Source organism: Glandiceps talaboti, chromosome 3, assembly GCF_964340395.1.
Source record: "Glandiceps talaboti chromosome 3, keGlaTala1.1, whole genome shotgun sequence".
Taxonomy (NCBI): Eukaryota; Metazoa; Hemichordata; class Enteropneusta; family Spengelidae; genus Glandiceps; species Glandiceps talaboti.
In genome coordinates, this window is record NC_135551.1 from 12,833,503 (window position 1) to 12,860,896 (window position 27,394).

At 34.3% G+C, this 27,394-nt stretch overlaps 4 protein-coding genes across 5 annotated transcripts in view; 2 read left to right on the top strand and 2 right to left on the bottom strand.

Moving 5' to 3' along the window:
• Window positions 1–3,652, bottom strand: part of LOC144432869 (uncharacterized) — an 11,722-nt gene extending 8,070 nt beyond the window's left edge. Inside the window, exons 1-3 of the mRNA XM_078121166.1 lie at window positions 3,568–3,652; window positions 1,743–2,111; window positions 353–514 (exon numbers count right to left, since the gene is read on the bottom strand). Of these exons, the coding sequence (XP_077977292.1) occupies window positions 353–514; window positions 1,743–2,111; window positions 3,568–3,614 (578 nt within the window). The 5' untranslated portion in view covers window positions 3,615–3,652. The remainder of the gene's footprint in view (window positions 1–352; window positions 515–1,742; window positions 2,112–3,567) is intronic.
• Window positions 3,653–3,899: 247 nt separating this feature from the next.
• On the top strand, window positions 3,900–13,500 carry LOC144432770 (osteopetrosis-associated transmembrane protein 1-like). Of its 2 annotated transcripts, none has more exons than XM_078121049.1 (6): window positions 3,900–4,411; window positions 6,601–6,706; window positions 7,467–7,579; window positions 8,451–8,618; window positions 9,662–9,853; window positions 11,758–13,500. In XM_078121049.1, the coding sequence occupies exons 1-6, from the start codon at window positions 4,115–4,117 to the stop codon at window positions 11,767–11,769; spliced, it is 888 nt and encodes a 295-aa protein (XP_077977175.1). In that variant the 5' UTR covers window positions 3,900–4,114; the 3' UTR covers window positions 11,770–13,500. The 2 variants fall into 2 exon arrangements, with proteins under 2 accessions (XP_077977175.1, XP_077977174.1); XM_078121048.1 differs by having other exon boundaries at window positions 9,662–9,827.
• A 49-nt stretch (window positions 13,501–13,549) lies between these two features.
• LOC144432752 (chromatin modification-related protein MEAF6-like) lies at window positions 13,550–19,724 on the bottom strand. The gene is made up of 6 exons (XM_078121023.1): window positions 19,643–19,724; window positions 18,764–18,876; window positions 18,503–18,590; window positions 17,853–17,889; window positions 17,152–17,401; window positions 13,550–16,203 (listed from the first exon to the last, which is right to left on the bottom strand). The coding sequence occupies exons 1-6, from the start codon at window positions 19,721–19,723 to the stop codon at window positions 16,158–16,160; spliced, it is 615 nt and encodes a 204-aa protein (XP_077977149.1). The 5' UTR covers window position 19,724; the 3' UTR covers window positions 13,550–16,157.
• Window positions 19,725–22,124: 2,400 nt separating this feature from the next.
• LOC144433056 (tRNA (uracil-5-)-methyltransferase homolog B-like) overlaps window positions 22,125–27,394 on the top strand; it is a 94,397-nt gene continuing 89,127 nt past the window's right edge. The window contains exons 1-3 of the mRNA XM_078121368.1: window positions 22,125–22,141; window positions 23,331–23,694; window positions 25,123–25,222. Coding sequence (XP_077977494.1) covers window positions 22,125–22,141; window positions 23,331–23,694; window positions 25,123–25,222 — 481 coding nt within the window. The remainder of the gene's footprint in view (window positions 22,142–23,330; window positions 23,695–25,122; window positions 25,223–27,394) is intronic.

The following is a 27,394-nucleotide window of genomic DNA, read 5'->3' on the forward strand; positions in this document are numbered from 1 at the left end:
GAGAAAATACTTTACTTCGTTGTATTATGAATGCTATAAACAAGTGTAGCACATAGAGAAAGTGCTTTACTTCAGTGTTACTCGTTGTATCATGAATGCTATAAACGAGTGTAGCACATAGAGAAAGTGCTTTACTTCAGTGTTACTGGTCATATTATGAATGCTATAAAGGAGTGTAGCACATAGAGAAAGTGCTTTACTTCGGTATTACTCATTGTACATGTACAGAAGTCTGTTTTTAGTGTATACCGGTACTTCATTTACAATAATGTGTTTTTTCTTAGTTCCTAGATCTCTGACTTCTGGATGACCTGTGGTGTACTTTTTTGACCACATATCTGTTTTCTCTCACCTGATATCAAGTGTTTCTCCTCTCTTACCAGCTGTAGTGGCTTCATCATGTCTCTTCAATTGTCTTAGGAGATCAGATTCTGTTTTGTTGACATCACCTGGTAGTGCTTCAGCTACGGACTTGACAGCATCAGCTAACTCTGGTTCTATGCTTATTTCTGGACTGAGATTCAAAAACAAATGATAAAATATGGTTGGTTTATTGTCTTCCAAACCTGGGGTAATATATTAACTGAAGATATAGGAAAGCAGAATTTGACCATAAAAATAGTTTTATTATCCAATGCTCTTGCTTCTTTAAGACATCAGCAGTATTCCGTTTATCTCCTATACCACGCTTGTACAGTGTTTTTTTTTAAAGGTCGGTAAGCCAGTAAATGACATTTACCGGGGTTTCCCAATCAATTTACTGGAGTTCTCCATGGGTGTGACCATAAAACAACGGAAAAAATATAAAATGCTTTGAAAATGGTGTTTTAACTAACAAGAAGCAAGTTAGCTTCTTAAAATATCTTCAGTATGATGATAATTTTTTTTTGATTCCGATTATATGTTTTGCTTTCCGGCATAGTACTGAGAGTCGATTGTTTTTGTTTTGATACATTAACGCGTACCCCAGTCGCAATCAAAGTAAAAAGATGTAACACTAAAATACTTGATATTTCGTCACAAAATCTTGTTACCATAGTTCCCCATCAATTTACCTATGTTCCCCGGCCTTAAAAAAAACACTGTTGTAACTACAATTGCAAAGAGATGATAAGATGATTTGAAAACTTTGACACATAATCAGCTCATAGGAATGCTACAGTCACCACCATCTCCTAGTCACAGGTGTGGCATGGGAGATAAACGCAATTCCATCGGTGCCATAAACAGACTATACCAATGTTCAAGCTTGTGATATTGCCTCATCTTCATAACTTAACCAAATGGAGTTTAGTTGAGTTATATTCATTGCTTACTTTAAAGTGGCCATATGGATGAGAATTTGGTATTTATTTTGGATTTTTATTTGAAAAAAACAGCTTCACCATGTTTTTCTACTTGAAAAAATAACGTGAAATAACATATACCAAGTCCATGTTCACATCTCAATAAACGGCAAAACATTAAACAATGTGTAAAATGTTTGTTATTGTATGTACAATAACAAATTTTTTACACTTTTTGCATCTTTTGCAATGTATTGAGTTATGAACGTGGACTTGGTATATGTTATTTTGCATTATTTTTTCAAATAGAAAAACATGGTGAAGCTGTTTTATCAAATAAAAATCCAAAATAAATACCAAATTCTCATCCATATGGCCACTTAAAAAAAAAAAATTCATGACGGAATATCTAGAAATACTCATATTTCATGTCTGCATGTAATTTAATTAACTTACAGCTCATTTTTGGATTCAGGTTGTTGAAATTGTTGCAATGATTCTAGAAGACTTATTCTTTTAGTTTTCCCACTTTTATTTTGCAGTCCTTCTCTCTCTTCTCCCTGGTTCTTTTCAAGTTTCTTGAATAGCCTTCCTGGAGTTTTATTTCTCTGTGAGTCTGCTGGTTTCTTGTATGTTTTCTGTACTTTCATTACTCCAAGGAGGGAGGCAAAGTCATGTGTTTTCTTTGGTTGAATCTCAGTGTCTGAGTCACTACCTGAACTGTCTGAACTATCTGAAGTGTCACTACTAGAATAGCTGCCATCTTTAGATGATGAACACAGTTGGGAGTTTTGTAATAACCTGACTTGAGACAACAGTTTAGTTCTGAAATAAAGAAAGTAATAACATGTTTATACAAAATTAAAACCATGCCCCTTGAAACCAAGTGTCGTCTGGATTGACGGCAACCTTGGGCCTAACAAAAACATTTTTGTGGTTCCAATTACGCTCAATTTTAGAATAGGTGGGTAGGTAGATTTTTTTATTTTTTTTTTTCATATGTGAGTTTCTTGTTCAGGTAGTTATGTTTTCCATTGTTTTCCATATGGTCTCTGTGTTATTGGTTTCTTCTCATCAGATGTACAGCAGAACAGTTTTCTTTTTAAGTTGATGTCAGTTTCTGCATCCACTAAGCACTATTTCTGGCAAGACTTCACAATTTTCATGAGTTTACTATATTTTCTTAAATACATGTATGTAAAAAGGGATGGCAGTGAAAAACTAGGTGGGGTCGGGTAACCGGAACCACACATTTTTTTTATAAGGCCTTATTAAAGTGGCTAGATGAAAAATGGGGTAGTCATTTTGAATTTTTCATTATTGAAAAAACTTACTATGTTTTCCTACATGAAAAAACCCAATGTAATGTAATGTGAAACAACATATACAAAGCCCTTGTCTGTAACTCAATAAATTACAAAATGCTAAAAACTGCATGAAGTGTTTGTTATTGTATGTACAATGAATAACAAACATTTGACATCTTTTAAATTTGCAATTTCCTCAGGTACAAACAAGGACTTAGTATATGTTATTTCACATTGATTTAAAAAAAAATCCATTTGCCTTCAAATCAATATGACCCCTTTAACATCACTACATTTTATTGTCTGACGTGACAAAAACTCTTACTATTAAATATTTACTTTTTAAGTGACACAATTGTCTTAGCAGATTGTTAACTAGTAAGTGACTTGGCTAAAATCTACCTGAAAACAATGGTCTTCAGGTGCAGCAATGGTGGTAAGATAATTAATTGTAGAAATGTTAGTAAGATAATTTGTCACTCCAACATATGAAATGTGTCAATCAAATGTTCATGGCAAAATATTAAATTGTGCAAGGCAATGTACCATGTCTGGTGACATGTTATTTTTTTTTTATAACTTATTACCAATTTGCATAGATTCTAAGTGGATAAACAGATGCAGGTAGATTATAGACTTGTTCACAACATCAGAGAATAAGTGAACAAGTGAACAAATCTACCTGAGCTATTTATCTGTATTGTCAGGGATTTGGACTGGCAAATAGTACACTGTTGTGGGTGCATATTTCATCACTCCCTGACTTGAATGTCAACAATATAACAAATCTTACAGTGTCATGACATCAGTGGGCTTAAATATTGCATTGTAAACTGTATGCACAATGTAGTTGACACTGCCCACTATATATGCAGATAGCAAAAGATACATTCCGACCCTAAAAACCGAATAATTGGTAATATCAATGGCAAGTCAATAGATGGTGGTCTAAACGTTATACGGAAGTATCTTACCTGTAAAATAAACGAAGAATCTCTTTCGAAAGGCGAAACTTCTCCATGCTTTACAGTTCTAATAGTAATACCCAACATGTGTAAATTTGACCTTTGGTTAGATTGTTTGTAACAAGGTCAATTTAACTCCAGTGATTAACATTTCTGTACTTTGTTTGTTTTAATCATTTTTTGATTGTTAAGAAAGATAAATAATTCTTGTAATAAATAAAGTGGTATTTGATATTTTTGGATAACCTAACAAAACTTCTAAACATGTTTACCAAACAAAATAACTGCAACTGAACTTTATTGGAGTTCAGCTGAGCAAACAACCAGACACATCATGGCCGCCATTCGGAAAGTGAACGACTGTCCGCTGTGGAAGTTTTATGTATTTTCTTGTCTTGTATTCGTAATATTTGATGTTTGTGCAGTGGATGTAAAGGAACAAAGGACAAAGCATTTACAAGACCAAAATTGGAATGAAAAAAGTAGTATTCTATCGGAACACGTACGGGGAAGTGTCCAATTTAGAGAAGAGAGCACTGCAGACGAAATTCGTCACATGACTCTGACAACAGCGGGGACAACCCACGATGATAACAATGCAACTGGAAACATTTCTTCTACTTTTGCGACAGTCACGTCTTCATCTCATGTGAATTTTACATCTCAGCAACCTATTACTATGAGTAGTCTGACGCCATCAAAGCCGAGATGTAAAGAACTCCTGGACACTTTTGGGGAAGTTGTGTCCCAGTTCACAAAGTGTGCTGTTGTCAACTCACGACCATTTAACTTCTGTGAGGACTGTGTCGACGAATACATTAATGTTACAAAGTACTTTGATACTATTGAAAAGGTAAATGTAGCAGTGACCACAGTTACTTATCAGTAAATACTATTGAATTTACAAAGAAAGTGAACTACATTTTAAAAGAAATAACCACTCACTGTGAATTAATCTGCTTTGTAACTTTATATTTGAATATTTTTTGTTTATTTTATTGTTTCATTCAATTGATTTAAATTTATTCAAAATGCAAATTAATCTAAAACGTATCACTCCATACTGACCCTTCAAAGGTAAATATCAATTCCTCTAGATACAGAAAGGGGAAACATTCTTTAGGCCAATGAAAACAATATTTTGCCTTACTTTTCTTTATATTACAGCCATCTAATTCTTATATTAAACCATTTCCATATTTGTGACATTGTATCAAAATCTTTAATACTTGTTCTCCCAACCAGTAGATACTTGTCTACAAATACCACCCCTCCTCTGGGAGAAAGAGGAATAACTTACTGTACATAACTGGTCATCATTCAACTTGAACTTCAACTTTATTAGTTACTCTTTTTTGACAAGTTACAAATCACATTGGACAATATATTATATATTCGTACTGTAATAAAGGATAAAGGGAAACGGAAAATAGCAAATGCTAGTCGAGTCCATTCCCGTAGTCACTGTACATTGCAGTTATAATTAGACTAAGATATTTAGAGGGCAGTGTATCAAGATATTGTGACATGATACTAAATAAATAAATAAGTCATCGAGGAGCTAAGGTCCAGTAATATTACTGCCTCATGATGGCTAGAACTCTTGCCAAATACAAAGACAGTATAAACATGTAATATATGATTCAATAATAAACTGAACATACAATAATTCAATATTTCTTTTCATTCAGCCAAGGAAATAGAGTGACCTAAGGGGACTTTGTGATGAGTTGCTAGATGAAATACAAATGACCTAAGGGGACTTTGTGATGAGTTGCTAGATGAAATACAAATGACCTAAGGGGACTTTGTGATGAGTTGCTAGATGAAATACAAATGACCTAAGGGGACTTTGTGATGAGTTGCTAGATGAAATACAAATGACCTAAGGGGACTTTGTGATGAGTTGCTAGATGAAATACAAATGACCTAAGGGGACTTTGTGATGAGTTGCTAGATGAAATACAAATGACCTAAGGGGACTTTGTGATGAGTTGCTAGATGAAATACAAATGACCTAAGGGGACTTTGTGATGAGTTGCTAGATGAAATACAAATGACCTAAGGGGACTTTGTGATGAGTTGCTAGATGAAATACAAATGACCTAAGGGGACTTTGTGATGAGTTGCTAGATGAAATACAAATGACCTAAGGGGACTTTGTGATGAGTTGCTAGATGAAATACAAATGACCTAAGGGGACTTTGTGATGAGTTGCTAGATGAAATACAAATGACCTAAGGGGACTTTGTGATGAGTTGCTAGATGAAATACAAATGACCTAAGGGGACTTTGTGATGAGTTGCTAGATGAAATACAAATGACCTAAGGGGACTTTGTGATGAGTTGCTAGATGAAATACAAATGACCTAAGGGGACTTTGTGATGAGTTGCTAGATGAAATACAAATGACCTAAGGGGACTTTGTGATGAGTTGCTAGATGAAATACAAATGACCTAAGGGGGCTTTGTGATGAGTTGCTAGATGAAATACAAATGACCTAAGGGGACTTTGTGATGAGTTGCTAGATGAAATACAAATGACCTAAGGGGACTTTGTGATGAGTTGCTAGATGAAATACAAATGACCTAAGGGGACTTTGTGATGAGTTGCTAGATGAAATACAAATGACCTAAGGGGACTTTGTGATGAGTTGCTAGATGAAATACAAATGACCTAAGGGGGCTTTGTCATGAGTCTAGTGACTTGTAAAACAAAACAAAAAAACCTTAGGTCATGAGTATTTTCTGGTTGAATGAAGAAAAAATATTGGAGAATAACATAGTTGTACCAGCACTGGTGATATCAAGGAAAAATCGGGGAAAGTAATGGATTTTGAATGTTTTGAGTTATATTGTGAACACAGCAGAAATAGTGATGTAGACATAGACACGCATTGTTGTGACATAGGCACATGTTGTCATGACATAAAATGACGGTCCACGATATGAATTCCATACTTTTGTATTTCAACTTGCCTTGTGCACGGTACATGGTATAATACATATACTTAATAGGTGACTGTACATTGGTTATTTCAGGATGAGGAAAAATGTGGAGATGTACTTCTAAGAAGAGACAGAGTCATGCTTATAGAACAAATGAAAGATTTTGCAGTAAATTTGTGGTCAACTGCACACTGTGATGGTAAGCTTGTCAATGTCAGGCTTGAAATGGATGTACAAGTAACTACATCGTGATTTCATGATGCTTGTATCTGCCTGGCATGGCTGTAGCAAATAGTAGTAGTAACTAGAACTATCAAAAAATGTCACTCCTATTTTAGACTTCTGTTACTTACTGAAATATGGGTAATTTGACTAGTGATTGAATCTCATCAACATCTTTTCAAATTTACAATTTCTTGACAAACAAGGATTTGTGCAAACAATTATTTGTACTGCAAGCAGTAGTTACATGTATACCCTAAATATCTTTGTATATATTATACACACACTGTACAAGGAATTGATGTAAACAATTTATTTGTACTACAATCAGTAAACATACCCTAAATCAGTGTGCCCTCTAATGGAAGCCAAATTTTGTTGTTGAGATATTTAGGGCAGTGTGCCCTCTAAAGCCTAATTTGACATGCCACTGACATGCACAATTTCTAGTGACTCGCCAAAATTTGTTGTGCCCCTATCTCTTACTATGTGGTGCCTCACAAGAAATGCCAGTTTTTCTCATTTTGACTCTCTGTGTACACTGTATCATCAGTATTTTCTAGTTTTATATTAATCATGTAAAAATATGTTATATTTAAAAAAAAAAGATTGAAATATTTCTTCAGTCCTTAATATTTTTTTTGTTTGTAATTTCACACAGTGCATGCATCTAAGTGGGAAAGCGTTACATAAAAACCAACATTATTATTATTATTTGTTATTTTTCTGATTCACAGGGTGTTATCCTAAAGTTGATGGTAAAGTGAATTATACCACTATTTCCAATGATACTGTTCACTTTCAAGAACTTTTAAATATGACAACAAACTGTTTTTCTGAATATTCTCAGGTATGTATATTTATATTGTATTCAAGCAAGAAGTATTGTCAGAAATGTGAAACATTTATAAAATCTTGTCAAATGAATGCAAAAAAATTGGGATAAATAAAGTTTGTATTAAAGTGGCCATATGGATGTGGATTTGGTATTTATTTGGGATTTTCAATCTACATAAAACAATTTTATCATGGCGTCCTACTTGAAAAATGTGAAACAACATTTACCAAGTCTGTGTTTGTAACCCAATATATTGCAAAAAGCTAAATATGAGTAAAAAAGTTTGTTATTGTACATACAATGACAAACATTTTAAACATATATTAATCTTTTGCAATTTATTGAGAACAAAAAAAGACTTGGCATATGTTGTTTCACATTGATTGTTCAGGTAGGAAGCTATGATAAAATTGTTTTATATAGATTAAAAATCCCAAAATAAATACCAAATCCTCATCCATGTGGCCACTTTAAAGATGCTTAATTTTGTATACAACTGTGATGAAGCCATAATTAGCAGATTATAGTTCATTTATTATTTCAACTTTTGTTTACCATTGATAACTTGCAATATTATATTATTTATACTAGCTATGTTTCACAGTTGGTAGTCTTAACAGTTCCAGCTTTTCATATGGCAAGCTAGTGTGTTTTTAGAATTTCAGCTTTGCATGAATTTTTTATTTTCTTTTTTTTGTATTTTTGTCACAAAACACATTTTTTATTGTCACATATTTGTCCTTTTTTGAAATATTTGGTGTTGTTGCAATTTTTCTGTCTGTCTCACAGATAAAGAATTATGTGATCTGACATTCAGCCAGATTATATTTCTAGTTGTACTTGCTCAAATAGGTTTAATAATCCCTAAATTTGTATCTTGTAGGAGTACATGCCACCACTTCCTGGGTTGTCATTGACGACACCGACCACAACACCTTCAGTGATAAATGCCTCAGTTTGTACAGTTTGTCTAGATGTCTATCATAATCTATCACTCTACTTTGATAGTCTGGGAACTCAGGAAGAAATATGTATGGACATTGTGGATGCAGTGAGTAATAATTATTTTGAGTTTCTAATTAGAGCAGTTTTTTTTTGTACTAATTTACTTGCTGATTGAGAGGATACATACACATAGAGTCATTGCAAATGAGACTAACATTGTTAATAGTGTAGACCTTTCCTATTTATACCACCTGCAATTGTCTATCATCTAATGTAACAGCGCCCTCTAAGGTGAAATATGATAGAGCATGCAATGTTCCATCGGCTTGAAAGCTTTGATCATTCCACTGGTACTAGATGTATAACTACAGTACAAATATCAAATTGTTTTCTTAAAGCATTCACTCTGACTTAGTAGACAAAACTTTTACCAGCAGCTTATACTGTAAGTGTAAGATATGTCTTGTTGTTCAGCTCTATTCAGTCTGATTAAAATCTGATGTAGTGTACACAATGTGATTTCTTTTTGGCTGTTACGTTTACTATCGTTTTTCCTTTTGTGAGCACTCGTTACATACATCTGACACAATACCATAGGTTTTCCCGAACCAGACGAGAGCGCTGAGTGAATTCACTCAACCAATGAGAATGTGTAATGTGCCAAAACATACAGATACAGTACATGTACTTCAGAGCACTCTGTTTGAAAATAGCATGAGCACAGCACAGACAATGATGTTATCATTATTGTTTGGGGGTTCTCTTTCTTTCAATTTCGAACGTTGAGTGTATATATTGTAAGATAGATTCTGGTTGACTACTCGTAAGTACGAGATTGGGTTTGGGAAAACCTATGGTATTGTGTCAGTTGTATGTAACTAATGCTCACAAGAGAACAAACAACAGTAAACGTAACAGCCAAAAAGAAATCGCGACGTGTACACTACATCGGATTTTATTCAGATTGAGCTCTATTAGGCTTCACTGCAATGTGATGTGATTAGCTGATAGCGTGGCAAGACGTATTGTATTCTTACAGATTAAACCTACAAGTAAACATTTTGAAACTACTACAGTTTAGTCACACACACAACAATGATAAGGAAACCAATACATAAAAAAATTAATGTGACTTTTTTCTCTCTGTAGGTTAATTATACCCAGTATGTATGGAGTCGACAGTTTGAGTGTAAACAACCTGTATCCAATCCAGCTATCATCATTTCCCTATCAACTCTATTCTGTATACTACCAGTCTTTTTTTATATAGCTTCTAGAATTCATACTGTGAAAAGGGAAAGGAAATTGGTGAAACGTAAGTCACATTCCTCCCAGTCTATGGTGAGTGTTATGATGGGTGTCGTCTCCCTTCTTTCTTTTTCTTTCCTTTTGATTTGCAGCCTATGCTAATAATAATATCAGTGGCAAGATTTGAGATCAGTTTTGTAGATCACATTTGTTTTGGTGTTCTTCAAGTTTTTAGTCTATATGTATTTCTAGGCCACCAGCCATGTGCACATAATTACTAATCATGAAAAATACATTTTTGTCATACAGATTGAAAAAAAAAGTGAGAAAAATTAATTATGAGACTTGTTTTTAAAATAAGTAATATATGTACTCATGACAATACTGATAAACTTCAAATCTTGCCAATTCATACAAATGCATGTCAAGCCAGTTTTAATAGTTGCCATTGGTAAACTTTTCCTAAACTGCAAGCAATAACATAGGGGACTTGTATGGTTCTGCAAATCATTGCTAACAGTAACAGCAGAAGTTACATGCAATCATTGATGGAATTTTTCTAACACATTAATTTTCTACAACAGACAGAAATACGGTAGATAGATGAGTGATTTTCTGACTCAGAATATATTCTGTTCTTGTATACACAGGACAGGTCATGTCCCACTTGTGTTAGCAGTAATAATGCATATTTTTCTCATTGTAGTTTTAGTACACATAATTGTATGTATTGTATAACAGTAAACTTATATTAATATATGTAAATCTTAGTATCAAAGCACACTTCACTCCCCCATTATATTACTGCTAAGCCCATTCTTTCTATAAGTATGAGAAAAATAATCACATTTATGAATGAGAAAGAAACCTTATAAAACTCAAAAACATATAAATATTAAAATTCACAACTGACCCGACTTCTCTGTGTTTATCAGTTGTCATAGAAGACATTGTAAGACACCAAACATTCAATTCTGTCCTGTCAACTTCATCAATCTTGAGTTTTAAGTGTTTACATTGATGGAAAAAACTTTCAGACTTAAGTTTTTAGTTTTTTTCCGTTGGTGTCACAGACTTTTCGGATGGAATGATGCAATGATATCTTACACACACTTAACCTAAATTTTCATTGATATTTCACAAATCAAAACTCTTGGGCAAATTGAATAAATTGCTATGCTACCATTTTAATATGCAAATTTAATTTTTGCTTTTTTCATTCTGTTCACCTCACGGATGAGAGTTTGTATGTGTTGTGATAAATGTAATACTAAAAGTTATCATTCAATAATTGTATATTTTTAAATGTAGTCAGTAATTGTGAAAACTTGCTTCAACAACAACAACCACATCCATTGTGATAAGTATCATTTATATAATTACTATTCAAAGGAATCATTTCTTTACATTCTGATACAACATGCTTAGATTTAGATGTGAGTGATGAGTCGATGTATCATCAAGTGCTCTATTAAAGGGTTATGATAACTTATCAACAATTTGACAAGACTTTTATCCATGCTAGTATACATGTAAATTTAATCTTAATATTGATATCAGTAACCACAATATTAGAAAATTATAGAGTTTGGACAAACTACGGGTAAAAGATGCTACTGCAGCCATCCGAGTATATTCTTCAATAGGGAAACACAAAACAAACCATATAAGTATGTTCTTCGTAAGGAAATAAACCAATCCTACAGAAGGGATATATACTCCAACAACCATACCAAGGCAATCCATACATGTAGTAAAACCTGATATCTTGACCCCACCATAATGGAAGCCCGGTTGGCAGTGCCAATTATGTATACAGATCCAGATACACTATATCTGTATGTAGAATAACATTAAGTGATTCTGTGTGTTAACAAAAATAATGCAGAAATATAAAGATCTTGGCCGTGATTTTTTTAGACGATTTTTTTTTTCACAGGAAACCAGCAATTTAGAGTCAGTTTTCTAAATGTTTCATTTTCTTTTTGTCTTTACAGAAAAGAAGCTAATGGACTTTGCATCCAGTGGAAATAACTAGGAATATTACATTGCAAGTTGTCAATCAAATAAACAAGGAGTGGTGTATGTGAACATTTTTCACTGAATGGCTGCAACTCTATCAAATCTTGGATCTCTCGGAGACAATTATTTACAAATATTTTATTTTCCACATCAGCAATATAACTGGAATGAGACTGTTAATGGGGAACATTCCATGAAGTAGAGACATTTTCATTGACTATGGTTCTGGAAAGTCATTTCATGAATATTCATGAATCCTGATTTCTTATTGCCATCACTGTAAAACATCTCATGAATATTCATTGTGCAAACATGAATATATTATTTTTGTTGATTCCCATCTCACAATTGCCTAAAGCAAAGATACATGTACCCTATCAATGCACTAGATCAACTTGTTTTTCAGAAATCACAAGTAATTATAGGCGACTTAAAATCATAAAATTTCTTTCCAGAATCTATAGTATTAAGAAAATGTGTACATTTCCTGAAGTAGTGTTTGCCTTTAATGTATATGAAGAAAAGTTGCCACAAGACTTTTCTTATGATTTCAAGGAGTGTTTTATCTGGACTTGTCAAAGCCTGTCACCTTGTGATTGGAAAGATGAGGAGTGTAGTGGATGTGAACAAGTGCAATCAAATCTTGGCTCAGTCAGAGAATATATCAGTCATTTACATGTGTTGTTGTCAGAAAATAGTTCACTATGTTGGCAATACAGGTGGAATTTTTAAGTAAGGAAAAGTTGCCAAGATTTGTGATTCAAAGTTTTTATACAAATTTAGAAACATTATGGTGGTGTTGCCTTGTTGATATAGTTTGAGTGAAGGGACAAGGAAGTACCAAACAAACCAATGGACCTCAGTCTTGAAATTTCCATTTCACTCAAACACTGATCTACAGGAGTTATCACACTTCCAAATGTTATCAACCTTGGTATAGCACCTTTACATGCACCAGCAATGCCAAAACAAGTAGAAAACAAAAGCTTCAATTTCTATTATACCATGGACTGGTGGTGGTATGCTTAAGTTATTCTTCAATATTTTTCTTTATTCAGTTGAAAACTACTTGCGACTTGAGGGTTGTCACTATTTGTCTGTCGACTCATTGTGACAAAGGCCCCTTACGTCACTCATATTTTCTTTGACTAAATGAAGAAAAATATTTTGGAGTAACATCTAATTATTGTCAGAGGAAAGAATATTTAGGCATTTGATAATCATACCTGTACATTCTTAGTTCGAGTACAATAGTTCAGTTGTCACAGTTACATGTATTTGCATTGTATTTCATTACTTGCTAGAGGAAAGAAATTTTAACACTACGTACAAAATTTACTTGCAATCAACCAATCATAGTCTGTAAGGTATGCCATGACAGGGCGCCCTCGTATATCGGTCAACCCCTTTCAGAAAGCAGGCCAGTGAGGGCAGACTGACACGGTATATCTAACAGTCTACTCATGTCAGAAAGGACAATGTTTCTTATCATGAAAGCAATATACAATCATCTGCGTAGTCAAATGTTCATTATAAATATCACATGTTTTAGATTACATTTGTATTCAGGACACACTGTTCCGTGCCTTACACACTAGATTTTACATGTATTAAAATGTCTATAGAATCATGTCATCAACTCAGACCAACACATCTTTTATTAAAATTCATATGTTGTTTTTATTAATAACAGATATTTACAGTTATGTAAAATAAAGATCACATTAATCACAAGGAATGATGTGGCAGTTTATTAGTCAACTTGATACTAAAACTTTTTTTTTTACTTCTCATCAAAATTGTCTTCAAAATGTAATATACTGTTTTACCTGTATCATCTGACTGAGAATTTTTGAACAACTACACCCCCCCCCCCCCCCTTTCACACAAACAAACACGTATGCACAGAAGTTCCCTGATGACTTAACATCAAAGCACGGCAACTGATACATCGAAGGATTTGTCGAATACACAAGACTTCCCTAATGGCTTACGATCAAAGCATTGCAACTGATAAACTGAAGGATTGTGTTACCACTCCCTATAACGATTACAAATACCCCACCCCTACCCCCAAACAGACACACAATATGACTTCCCTGACTGCTAACCATCAAAGCATTGCAGTTGATAGATTGCAAATTTTGTCACTGTGTACACCCCTTTACACTGCAAACACTATGTTAAGCTGATGGCTAACCAGAGCACAACATTGATGAATCTGAACGATCATGAATCTGTCAAGTATGTGAAGGATCCCTGCTAACAAATAGTGCAATAGTTGATTTTCCAGTTCCAAGATGCATTGCGTGAGATGTCGCTTATGTTGTTACATTTAGTCTTGTTTTGTCTTTATTACATTTGAAATAACATTTTCATCAGGAAATGATGGAAGACATGTTGACCTCTTTGATTATGAGTGATTTTATAGAGCAAAGACTAAATGCCATCAATGACAGGGATTTTTACGGGTGAACCCAGAGTACGGTCAGGTGACAACCATCCTCCTGAGTAGCGTGTGCAAATCCCCTCAGCGCATACTCAATACATGGCATTGTATGGAGAGATGCGCAATGCATCTTGGAACTGGCAACAGGTCTATTTGACAGATAGCTGGACACACTGTAGTCTGAAAGGTGTGCAATGACGGGGGCGCCCTCACACATTGGTGATACACAATGTGTCTTACAGTCAAGAGATACTGTAGATTTGGTTGCCACACATTTATACTAATTTGTGAAATGACCTGTCTCTACACAAGTATACCTAGATGTTTAACCTTTGCAAACTTACCTACAGAGTCAAATATGCATGTACACTTGCATTGATTACGCTCTTAAAAAATCTAAGCACCTCCTACCACTGATGAAGCAATGGACAAAACACAAATTCAATTCTATACACGACAAAGCAAAAAATACACCAGTTGTCAATTTGCTATTTGTAAGGATACATACCAGTAACAGTACTAACACCACATACTGCATTCTATGCCCTAAGCTACCCTAACATATATACAATGCCACCCAATAGCATTCTATTAACAGAACTGAAGAAAAACTAAAGTACAAACTGAAGGAAAATAAATTTTTTGAAAATAGAAAATACAAGATTCTTACATACAGCTATGTACACATTTCTGCAAATAGTGTAAATAAATAATGGTATTACAGTCAGCACGGCAAGCATTTACATCATCAGCTATCTATCACTTGTCTTCAATCACTTATAACAGGATTATATTAAAAGATGTTTTTTTAAACTGTTGGTTACTATTAAATTTACATCAGTACATTCTGAGATAGTCAAAATAAATCACATGCCTACAAGGTAGTGTTTTTTTAAGTCTCATACATGCCATTGTGGAGATTCACTTTTCTGCTTCACTTTCCTATTGATCACACTGGTCAACATATAATTTCAATGCAAAAGTTCCCCCGTCAAAAAATTCAGTTTATGGCATCAAAAGTATTTCACACGTCAAGAGCATTACAACAGACAAGATTGATAGGTGTGTGACAGCGCCCTCTATGGAATCATTTAAACATTCTATCGTTTATCATATTACATGTATATGGGGAAACCTGGGCTTTTCACAGTACATGTATGCAACTAATTCTGTCTTTCCGTTAATACACTTTTCACATTAAAAAAAAAAAATGGGTTATAAATGTGAGGTATTACCACGGTCTACTCTCTAAATCTTAATATGGACACTTTGTTTACTTATTGTCACATTTCCATTACACTAACTTGTGATTTACCAAAAGCAGGTTGTATATGACACAAGTCTATTTGTAGACAAACCTGGATATGTTGAACTGTCTGTGCAAGTGCCATATTCCTGTTTTACTACAATGGAGAGCTTACTGTTAACCAGTATTAGTGGAACTGCACTAAATCCCACTGTCCATGACTGGTTATTGACAAATTCAATGTCCATTAAATGAATATCTTCCTGGTATTTGTATTTCGTGCTGATATATTATTTTGTCTACAGTAAGCTTTCCATTGCAGAAATCAGCGTGCCCCTCTATGTGTGGTGTTTGCCTATTCCTTATACTATGTGGTGACTCACAAGAAATATGGTTTGTATCATTTATGATTTTGACCCAGAGTGGAAAAAATTCATCTGTTATTTGTAAGAGGACACACTGGTCAGCATATGTATCTGACATGTTTACTACGTATAACGCTATATGTATATGCCACACTTGGAAAATAGTGGACAGTAAGTATGTAACAGTTGACGTCTATTCAAATGCCATCATTTGCTCATAGGTACTGGAAAGTGATTGTGCAGAATTGTTGATTTACGAGGTCTTCATGGCATGCAGAGGTGTATGTCTTCATTCACTTGGGTATCTTCACTTCTTCAGTAATCATCGTGAAGTCTTGACTTTTTTGATTTTATTTCTATTCTGGAACAGAGGTGAGAAGGTTATTCCATAGCAAGAGAAATTCCACACATCTAACAAAATTACGTACTATTCCCTAATACTATTTCTTTGCATACTGTCGAGGGAAATGTGAAATTTGTGACCACTAACTTTATTAGTTGTAATCAAGTATATTATAACTAGTGCAAGAAAAGTCTGCAAGCGCAGTGGTCCTCACACCAAACACGAACCCTCAGTGGTCCTCACACCAAACACGAACCCTCAGTGGTCCTCACACCAAACACGAACCCTCAGTGGTCCTCACACCAAACACGAACCCTCAGTGGTCCTCACACCAAACACAAACCCTCAGTGGTCCTCACACCAAACACGAACCCTCAGTGCTCCTCACACCAAACACAAACCCTCAGTGGTCCTCACACCAAACACGGAGCATCAGTGGTCCTCACACCAAACATGAACCACACATTTGATAAATATCAAGAAGTGAAAATTACTGGTCAAAACCATGTGCATGATGTAATCAACAATACTAATTGTTTGAAGATTTCTTTGATCGTCACATCACAACTTTAGATTGCTGGTTGTTAATGACAAGTGCTCCACAGCAAGGAGTGAATCCCTCTGTATCAAGCCTGTCTTCAATATGACATTCATAGAAATTATGTCATACATTTAGTTAATAAGGTATCTGCCAAACATGCTACACTTGTGAATTACAACTTTTTGAAATGACAATTTTTTTTGATAAACATTAGAGGAAGTGCATCTCTAAAGCTAAAACAGTTTGGAGTATTTGCACTTTTCTAGAATATTGATCTAGCTGTCTGCCAACATGTGAAGGTGAAGTGAGATGAATAAAGTAATTCTGATTCTGATGTGTGTGAAGGACAAGGTGTATTTATAAGCTAAGACAGTTAGTAATTGCTAGTGCAGAATTACTAAGAGTAAAACAAAATTATACATTACCTGTGTCTACTTTTGTTTTTCCTTTTCTTGTGTCCATGTGAGCTTTTGTGAACTTTTCCTACATGACTGCTGTGTGAGCTGTGCATAGTTCCATGACTGCTGCTATGTGAACTGTGTATAGTTCCATTACTACCCATACCTGGACCTGACCCTGCATTGTGAGTACTGTTCTGTGAATGTGAACCTGAGGTTGATGGGCCATTCATCATTGGTCCTGAGTCTGTCATTGGACTAGCTGGTTCCCTCTGACCTGGGTCAAAAATGTAACATTTTTAGAAGTGTGTAAAGAATTATAGGAGTAAACATAATTAGATCTGATAACACATTCTTGATGACTATCCTTATTCTAGCAACCTCTACAACATTTTGGCTTGTTGCACGGAGTCATAAAATGAGGTCTTTGTGGAGTATTTACCAAGGTTTACAATATAAATTAGATTAGAAATGGAATTATGGGTATTGAAAAAGGCAATATCTACTGAAGGTTTTTAGGTTCTACCATAAAGTGTCCTTTCAAAATCAGGCTACATTTTTCTCATTCCACTTTGACGAAATTTCTTGCAAACAGTAACACTGAGAATGTGGTGTCCTCAAGTATGGTTACACACTATAGGATGATGAGCAGGAACTCATCATATTTCTATACTACTGTTATTTCCGAAGGACAACATGAATGAAGAACTCTTATAATGAATACTTACTTTTGTCATGCATTTGATCTGAAAGGCCACTGCATGCCTGTAATTGAGGAAAACCATGTTAATATGATTTTCTTAATGTCAAAAGTCCACTTCACATAAAAGTTTAGAATGAAGAGAATAAGAAATTGAGAGAAGATATTTAAAAAATAAAAATGTCTTTCATGAAAAGTTAACTACTGATTAAATGAAAAAATTCAAAATTTTAAGTTTTATTGAAAAAATTCCGAACATTTTGATGTTACTCTCAACAGCAAGACATTTCATAATGTTTGCAAGATACAAGCATACTGAGGTTGAAATTAATTACCTCTCTTTTTATATATAAAAGCTGACAAAATACAATTCCAGTTTCATACATCAAGCATACAAATCTGAATTTCTATAAACACCGACCAAGAGGCCGTCCCCCTAAACGTTGGTCTGACCAAATTAAGAAAGATACTGGACTATCCTTGCTAACTGCAGAGAAAATATCAGGAGATCGTGGGTAATGGAGAAGTTGTGCATACAAGAATGTGACAAAGCTCTCTAGTGGAGTGGGCAACTAACTAACTAACTAACTAACAAAATACATGTAAAAGTCAGGATATTTGTGTTAGACACCAGAACCAGCATACATGTACTGTACATCATCATAACAACATACTTACTACATGTGATGTAATAGAAGATTTAGAAAATAATCTATCAGCCTCTTTAAATTTTCTGTTTCTTTTGTCAGCTTTACTATTTGTATTCCTATATGAATAGAACAGAAACAGAACAGGATACATTATTACACCAAATCAAAGTTAGTCTGAAAGATAAGGGCATTCGTGCCACGCTATCAGCCAGCACTCCTCAATTGTGATTCAATCATTATCTGTCACTTTTTCGTTGACTTTTGTCTGTTTCCATAAGATGTGACTTACTTATTTGTCAAGTATCTGTCCCATCCTCTGATGATATTACCATACAACGCCGTGTCTTCTAAGTAACTTCCTTCGAAGGCATAAATTTGTCTCTCAAGGTTGGCGAGAGTTTCCTGTGAAATATAATAATGGATCATATAGTTAACTGTCCAGTTTAACTAAAATATCAAATATTTTGACCACCATGTTGAATTTCACTTATTTGTATGAAATCTGGATTTGCTTTGGGAATGTAGTACATGTAAATCTCAGCTCAAAGACATAGGGTTCCAAATGAACTCTGTTTTCATGTAAATATGCCAAATTCGACATTCAAAATGTAAGTGATCAAACATTACTGAATCAATACTTCGGTTTATTTCAATAAAACTACAGACTTTTAATAGGCTGTCTATGTATTAATAATAAAATGCAGAAAGATATGATAGGAGTGTCTACCTCCTTCATGTTTGTAATGTGAATTATGTTCCACATTGTAGTGTACTAATAATACTACCCTAGCACCCACTACCCACGTGTGAACATTCATGGATAACAACATTATGCGCAACAATGACGTACTTTGTCACGGGTGTGCGCATCCGCCATTTTCTGGGCGTTTGAATTTTGACATTTTTGAAAAAGACGCCGTTTGAGAGACGTATGACATGAACGGTGGTCAACCTAACATAAATTGTAAGTCAATATTAGATATGTTGACATTTGACTTTCACATAGATGAAATGATGTTTCATATTCAAGAACTTGCCCTTGGCGGGAAACGAAACCATCATTTTACGAAACAATTTCACAAATAAGGCGTTCCACTCCAATGTTTTACGGTCAGAGTCGTCGATATGTTGTTTAAACAGAAGAGAAATATATAATGATTGCATTTACCCCGATCTCTGCTCTCCTTTTCACAAGCTCAGCGAGTTCTGCCCTTGTATCGGAAGCTTGTGAAGTCTGTTTGGCCGCCATATTTACTTTTTTAGGAATCGTAGGCGAGTGGATTATGAAAACACCCGGATGTTAAAATTACCCCGTAAAAGGCGGTCGTTGATTGGTCAAGGCAATACTTACCTCATTTAAATACATATTTCTAACAGTGTTTGAAATTTCATTTAAGGGCATAAAGAGCAGATAAAGTCCTGAACTTTTGATTCCATAAAATTGAAAAAATAATTAAGAACAAAATCATTTCTCGTCTACTCAAATAAAGAATTGTGATTTTGTTGGAGCAAATGGCGCCAATTTACTTCTACCCAATCAAAACGGTTGTTATATTTCCAACTCTATTGCGCATGTCTCTATCAAACTAGTATGGCGGCCTACATGAAGTAATAATTTCATTGCAAAATTTTGCATTTTACAGTCATGGAAATTAATCAGTATCATTGATCCATTTGCATATAATAACACATCATGATTTTAAGGTAAGCGAAATACTGAAACGATATAGTGGCGAATGCAATTATGTTTCATGTGCAAGTTTGTTCATTATAATACACGCACGTGTACAATGTTTACATTCTGACGAAGTTGTACAGCAACAACAACAACAACAACAACAACAACAACAACAACAACAACAACAACAACAACAACACTACAAATTATGTTACAATGCAGCTCAGACCATAGGGGCGTGTAATATTTCATAGAATGTTGTTTTCCTGGTCTACAGACTGAATATAACAACCTTTTGATTATATATTTATTATGCAATTATGTTTCATGTGCAAGTTTGTTCATTATTAAATTGGGGAAACTATATAACAGATATGCTTGATAAATATAGTGAGAGCAATATTTGGTCTTGTATTTGTAATTTTAATTCTACAATTCAGGACAATCTATGCAAAGACTTTTGTAAATCTTGGTTTAATGATTTATTTAATGATGTTAGAAGAAATGGTAGTGATAAAAACAAACTTAGAACTTATAGAACTTTTAAATCTGTATTCAAACTAGAAAACTACCTAATCGAGATTAAGAATCCCACTTGTCGTAGATTAATTACAAAATTTAGAGTCTCTGATTTTCATTTACAAATAGAGTTGGGTAGAAGGTGTATGCCGAAAATTCCTGCCAATGAAAGATTTTGCAAGTATTGCCCCTCAATGGTTGAAGATGAATTTAATTTTATTATTCATTGCCCACAACACGAAAATGAGAGAGAGGTTTTATTTTCTTCGATATCTTTGAAATGTGCTTATTTTAACACTTTAAACAGTCAAGATAAATTTTTGTATATTCTAAGTTCAGATGATAAACTTCCTTTTGCCAAATTTCTTTTAGATACATCTCGAAAGATCCCCCCAGCAGACAAGTAATGTGTATTGTATTTTGTATTGTATTGTATTGTATTGTATTGTATTGTATTGTATTGTATTGTGTTTACTATACCATGCTTTCCACAGCATGTTGTTAAGTAATAATAAAGTTTAAAGTTTATTATTATACACGCACGTGTACAGTGTTTACGTTCTGACTTGAAGTTGTACAGCAGCAACAATAACAACAACAACAACAACAATAATAATAACAACAACAACATCAACAACAACACTATAAATATACAATGAAACTCAGCCCATAGGGACGTGTAATATTTCATAGATTGTTGTTTTCCTGGTCTACAAACTAAATATAACAACTATATAAATAAAGTCAAAAGGTTGTTATATTTTAGTCTGTAGACCACAAAAACAACAATCTATGAAATATTACATGCTCAGAAAATCAGCACAGCACTTTTAATTCATCAGTATGTCTGAGACCTCACGATTTGATATACCAAGTAATCGACATGAATCGCACCTTAACTTTACGTAATAGAAATGTTCAAGGCTGATAATCACAGTTTTAACAAACTGCCTCACAATCACATTGGAATTTGAATTATACTAAAATTATAAAACTATAAGCTGCAATTACAATAAAGTTATTTTTGTTGTATTTTGAAAAAAAAGACCACAGTTTTTGTTTGTATGTGCTAAAGACAAGCAACATACATTAAATAATAGATGCGTTGGTTGTCTGAGGTGTGTGACTCTGTGTGAGGTTTAGACTGTAAGAATATGTCGTGAAGTTTCGCCCTCATTGGCCTGAGGGGTTGGCCGGTGTGTGAGGGCGCCCCGTCATGGCGTACCTTACAGACTATATGTGAGGTTGTGTCACTATGAATCTGACATACAATACTTGCAGGACAATAGTAATTAGCTTGTACTGGTAGAAGTCCTTGCGATGATGGTGTGGCAAGACTGAACATAACTTATGGTTGGTGAACCTCAGTAACAGAAAGGGGGAATATGGTAAAACTAGCATAGTTTCAAATACAATTGTTAGTATCATAAGTTTGATGGGGAACCCCGGTAAAATGACAGGGGAACTCAGGTAGATTGTACCTGCTTACCGCCCATAGGCTTAGTAATTAAAAAAAATTGTGTGGTTCCATTTACCTGACCCCACCTAGTTTTTTCATTGCCGACCCTAAACTTTTTGTTACATATTCAAGAAAGAGATAATAACATCATGAAACTTGTAAAGTCTCGCAAGAAATAGTGGATGGAATGCGGAAACTGACATCAATTTAAAAAGACAATATAACACTGTTCTTTCAATCTGTAATGGCTGTACATCTGATGAGAAGAAACCAAGATCATTTGGAAAACAACGGAAAATATAACTACCTGAACTAGACACTCACATATGAAAAAAAAATACAATGAAAAATCTACCTATAAATATACAATGCAGCTCAACCCATAGGGACGTGTAATATTTCATAGATTGTTGTTTTCCTGGTCTACAAACTAAATATAACAACTATATAAATCTAGTCAAAAGGTTGTTATATTTTATACCCCACTTACCCCACTTATTCTAAATTGAGTGTAATCAGAACCACACAATTGTTGTTATTAGGCCTTATCAAAAGCATTTATGTCATCAGTTGGCACATGCCACTCGAAAAAACAGTCAAATTCATCTAATACTAGCTGCATGTAACAACTGCATTGATTAATTATGTTATATGTGTGCAAAGCTAACTACACTTACTGATGGCATCCTTTGTTAAAAAACAAATCCATTTTAACACAGTTCATCTGGCTACATCTGACATACAGACAGACTTTGATTAAGTTTGTTGGGATAAAAATGTTTGTCCACAATGCTTGATTGGCAGAAAACCCCTCCAGATGTAATTTAATATTTTATTAATTCTATCACCAGTTTCCCCCATTTTACCATCCATCCATCCATCCATCCATCCTCTCATCCTTCCCTCCCCATCCAACCATTGATAAATTGATCAATCAATCAATCAGTCAATCAATCAATCAATCAATCAATCAATCAATCAATCGACCGATCAATAAATCAATCAATCAATCAATCAATCAATCAATCAATCAATCAATCAACCAATCAGTCATTCAGTCATTCAGTCAGTCAGTCAGTCAATCAATTTACTCAATACACTATCAAAGATTGTAGAAATACAAAATTACCAGCTGCTATGGAATGTAACCCATTTACAGGAAATAATGTAAAAATAATTTTCATTTCTTTTTCTACTCAGAAATCTCGTGCAAGTCTTAAAACTCCAACAAAGAAGTTCAATTTCTGTATGTGAACAGTATGTCAAGTTCAAACACAACAAGGCAAGGCCAAAACATGCAAAACATACATCTGTTTTCAACCCAAAGTTATGGAGTAACTATAGCAATGATGAATTGTTTGATCAACTTTCAAACATTGTTACACCGCTGTGGAAGACACCTTACCATGAGCAGTTAAAATTGAAATATTCCAAAAATGAGGAAGTGTTGAGAATGCTGACAAATGAAATAGCGACATTTGAAGAGAGTGAAGAACTGAGACTTATGATGTATGCACAGAATCATGATCATGTCTGCTGCCCTCTAGAGTTGATTAAACCATCAGTAAGTAATGTAACACTCACTCACTTTTGCTAATGTTTGGAAACAGAAAGATCTTATACCATAAAGTTGGTGGAAAACACCTATAAAGTGTACATGTGGGAACTCATTTTGAATGTACTTACTTTTGAATAATTTGGATAATACACATGTGTATCTTCTATAACAACGATCAGGTTGTTTAGTTAAAATAGAAATCTGATGATATGATGGAGCAATAATCTGACCAATCAGAGGTTCACCTAGCTAAGATATGTTGTGTTGTTCAGCTCCATGTGTTTGTCAGGGTGGTACAAAATGTGATATCCTACAGACTAGGGTTCTCTGCAGGCCTTGAAAGCTAATTAACAATACTCTTATTTTGATTTGCAGTATTGTAATGATTGTAATTGTGTTGTGGACAATACACTGGGCCACACTAAATTGTAAATTCATACACATTTGCAATATTAAGTGTACAATATTTTTTTACATCTGAAATTTTATTGTAATACAAGCCTTAGGGTAATATCCATTAATACCTGCTAACAATTTGATCAACAAGACCCCCTAACTCCATCTAATTTCCTAATAGTGGCATGAAGGTAAAATTCACTTTTAATATTACTGGTATCTAGTTTTTCTAATTTTTTAACTAATTTTTGATACGGAAATAAACAAATTCAACAAACTTCATTATCATGGACATTATTATGATTATCTTTAAAATTTGTACATTTGAATGAATATAACGTTTAGGAAATTAGATGGCGATAGGGGGTCTTGTTGATCAAATTGTTAGTAGCTAGTAATGGATATTACCCCTCAATTGCAAAAAAATTTACAATGCACAAGCAACTGTTGCCCTCTAATATATATATAACCCAAATTTATAGATTTTGAAATAGAATATACTTTTCATAATGTAAAACCAGTGCTACATGTGTAAACAATAACAATTAAGACATTTTCTGCTGTCACAATAATAAAATATTTTATGCAGTCACTCAGAAATTTTTCAACATCATGTAAATCACTTGTTTAGTTGTTGCTTTCTTACTTTTTATAATAATAACATTCTGCATTTATACTGGCTGATACCGAGTTGTTGAGATTCTCTTGGAGGACCTTACAGTAATAAGATTGCTGTACTGATAGAAACAGATAGTGTACTGATAGAAACATAGAGTGTACTGCTAAAGAACTGCTTCCAAACTTGGCTAACATCAGGCTAGTTAAGTGCAAACTCTAGGCTGACACTAATAAATACTTTGACTGTGACCGCGTGTGTAAACCACTGGAAGGGCTAATTTTGTAATGATGATAGCCAACTCAGGGTGATAATATTAGCAAATCAGCAAAGGTTAGCAAATCAGAGAGGAATTCTTGAGCTGTACTACACATACTATGGTATTTATTGTTGTTTTTTTTGGTCAAATTTCTACACTGCAGCCTCAAACAGAAGGGTACAGAAACAAATGTGACTTTTCTGTTGGTGTGGGTTATGATGGCTACAAGAAGACTGTAGGATTCTATATAGGACAAATGAAAAGTAAGTTTTATCTCCTGCTATAATTCTATGATCTTATAATTTTGAAGTCTTTGAGTACCAATGCTATTCAATACATGCACATAGAAGGTTGTTTGTTTGTTGTCTGTTGTATATATAATTTTTTCAAAATCATAATCTGGCAGTATACATCATGGGTGAACAAATCCACTGGTCCTGGGTCCAGGACTATCAATTTTTTTGGCCAGACCACACAAATGTGACCTTGTCTGGACCAGTACCTTACTGTTAATAACTATGTTAAAAAGTTGTCTGAATATACAGATTCATAGATTTAATGTTTAACATTAGTGGGACCTGGGACCACTAATTCTTTCAGCAGGACCACTGAATTTTTAAGGCACTGGTCTGGGGACCACCAGTTCACAAAATGATTTGTTCACCCCTTTACATGTACATGTACATGCATTGTTACCAGTGTGCCCTCTAATGATAGCCACATTTTATTGTTGTGAGTCAAAATGAGAAAAACTGGAATTTCTTGTAAGTCACAACATAGGTGAACACCAAATTTTGGCGCATAATCTCTAAAAATTGTGTGTGTCAGTATCGCATCAGATTGGCTTAGAGGGCACACTGATTGTTACTCAAATTGACCTATGACGTCTTTCAAAAAAAAGAATGCTCAACATGAGAAAGATGTTAAATTTTGTAGAAATTTATTGAAAAATGGACATTTCTCAGATGTTGTGATTTTCACCTTTTCTAAATATTTCTTGTTACTATAAATATAGTTGTTGCTGGTTTGAAAATTAGCTCACGCAGCAGATGCGAAGCTGCTCAATGACTAGTACTCATGCGCATCCTATATACTATGCAATGTTTTTTGGGTGGTTTTACCCAAGGATGCATTGCAATGCAATGACTACACATGCACATTCTATACCATTCGCATTCTCCACGTGGAGGGCGCTTACAATATCATCGTGAGGCAACCGGTCACAAATTAATCTACCCTGCGTGAGCTTATGGGTTTTGCCTTGTAATGATATTAAATTATGCTTGACGAGGTATAGTCATATTATTCTCCAATATTTATTTTCATTCAGCTGGAAAATATTCACGACTAAAGTTTGTCACTATGACTATGAGTGTAACGACTGTTAGTGACAAGGTTGTTTAGGTCACTTGTATTTTCCTTGGCTGAACAAAGACAAATATCGGAGGAGAATAATACGGTACATGACTATACAAATTGTATATAATTTGTTGCCAGTATGCCCTCTGGCAAAACATAACATTTGTTGATATAGCTCAAAATGATGAAAAAATGGGCGAGGGTGAGGGTGCCCCATCACGACGTACCTTACAGACTAGAAATGAATGAGCAACAAAGTATGCGCAGACTAAAATGTGAATTTGCTAACAAAGAAGCTGGAAAGTAAACATGATCTTTTGGAAAGTTTCCGAAAACTCATGAGATGCATAAAACTTTGTTACAGTGTTGTTAACCTTATTTGTACTTGTATGCAAGACTCTCGGATAAGAAAAGATAAAAAAGTGAATTTATTCCCACTGTAGGAAATTGACAAAAAGTGCTGTCATTGTTAAAATGTACATTCTTTCCCTCATAACATATTATGATGGGTTACATTTTAATCTTGGTAAAATAAAACTTTTTGAAAAGGCGAGCTGAGGTGTGAAACTTGTTGATGATTCAAACCTTTTCTGAATTCATTTACTGCTAATTAACTGACATTTCATGATGGTAACCTGCGCAGGTATTACGTATATGCCACTCTGTTTACCCTGTTCCCTGATCTCAGTTCAACTTTTAATTTCTCCCAGAAGAGTCTTCTACCCATCTCATTTTGTGACCACTCAATGTACCTCTTTGTTCGCAACATTTTCCGCAAGACACGAGGCATCACATCATGTGGAATTTTTTCCAGCAAGACGAGAAGCAAAACATCTCTCCTTTCTGTGAATAAGTAATCTTGAGCCATTCTCATCTCAAAATAACACCACTCACTTTCTGCAAAGTGAGGGGACAGTATCAACATAGTTTTGTGACTTTTCTCAATACTGTCTAAAATATTATCAAAAATATCAGCACCAGGCATGAAATCACGATCATGAACACAGAGTTTGAAATTAGGTGGGTCAATATTTTCCAAATTTTGAACAAGTTGTTGCATAACCCAAGGTCGGTTG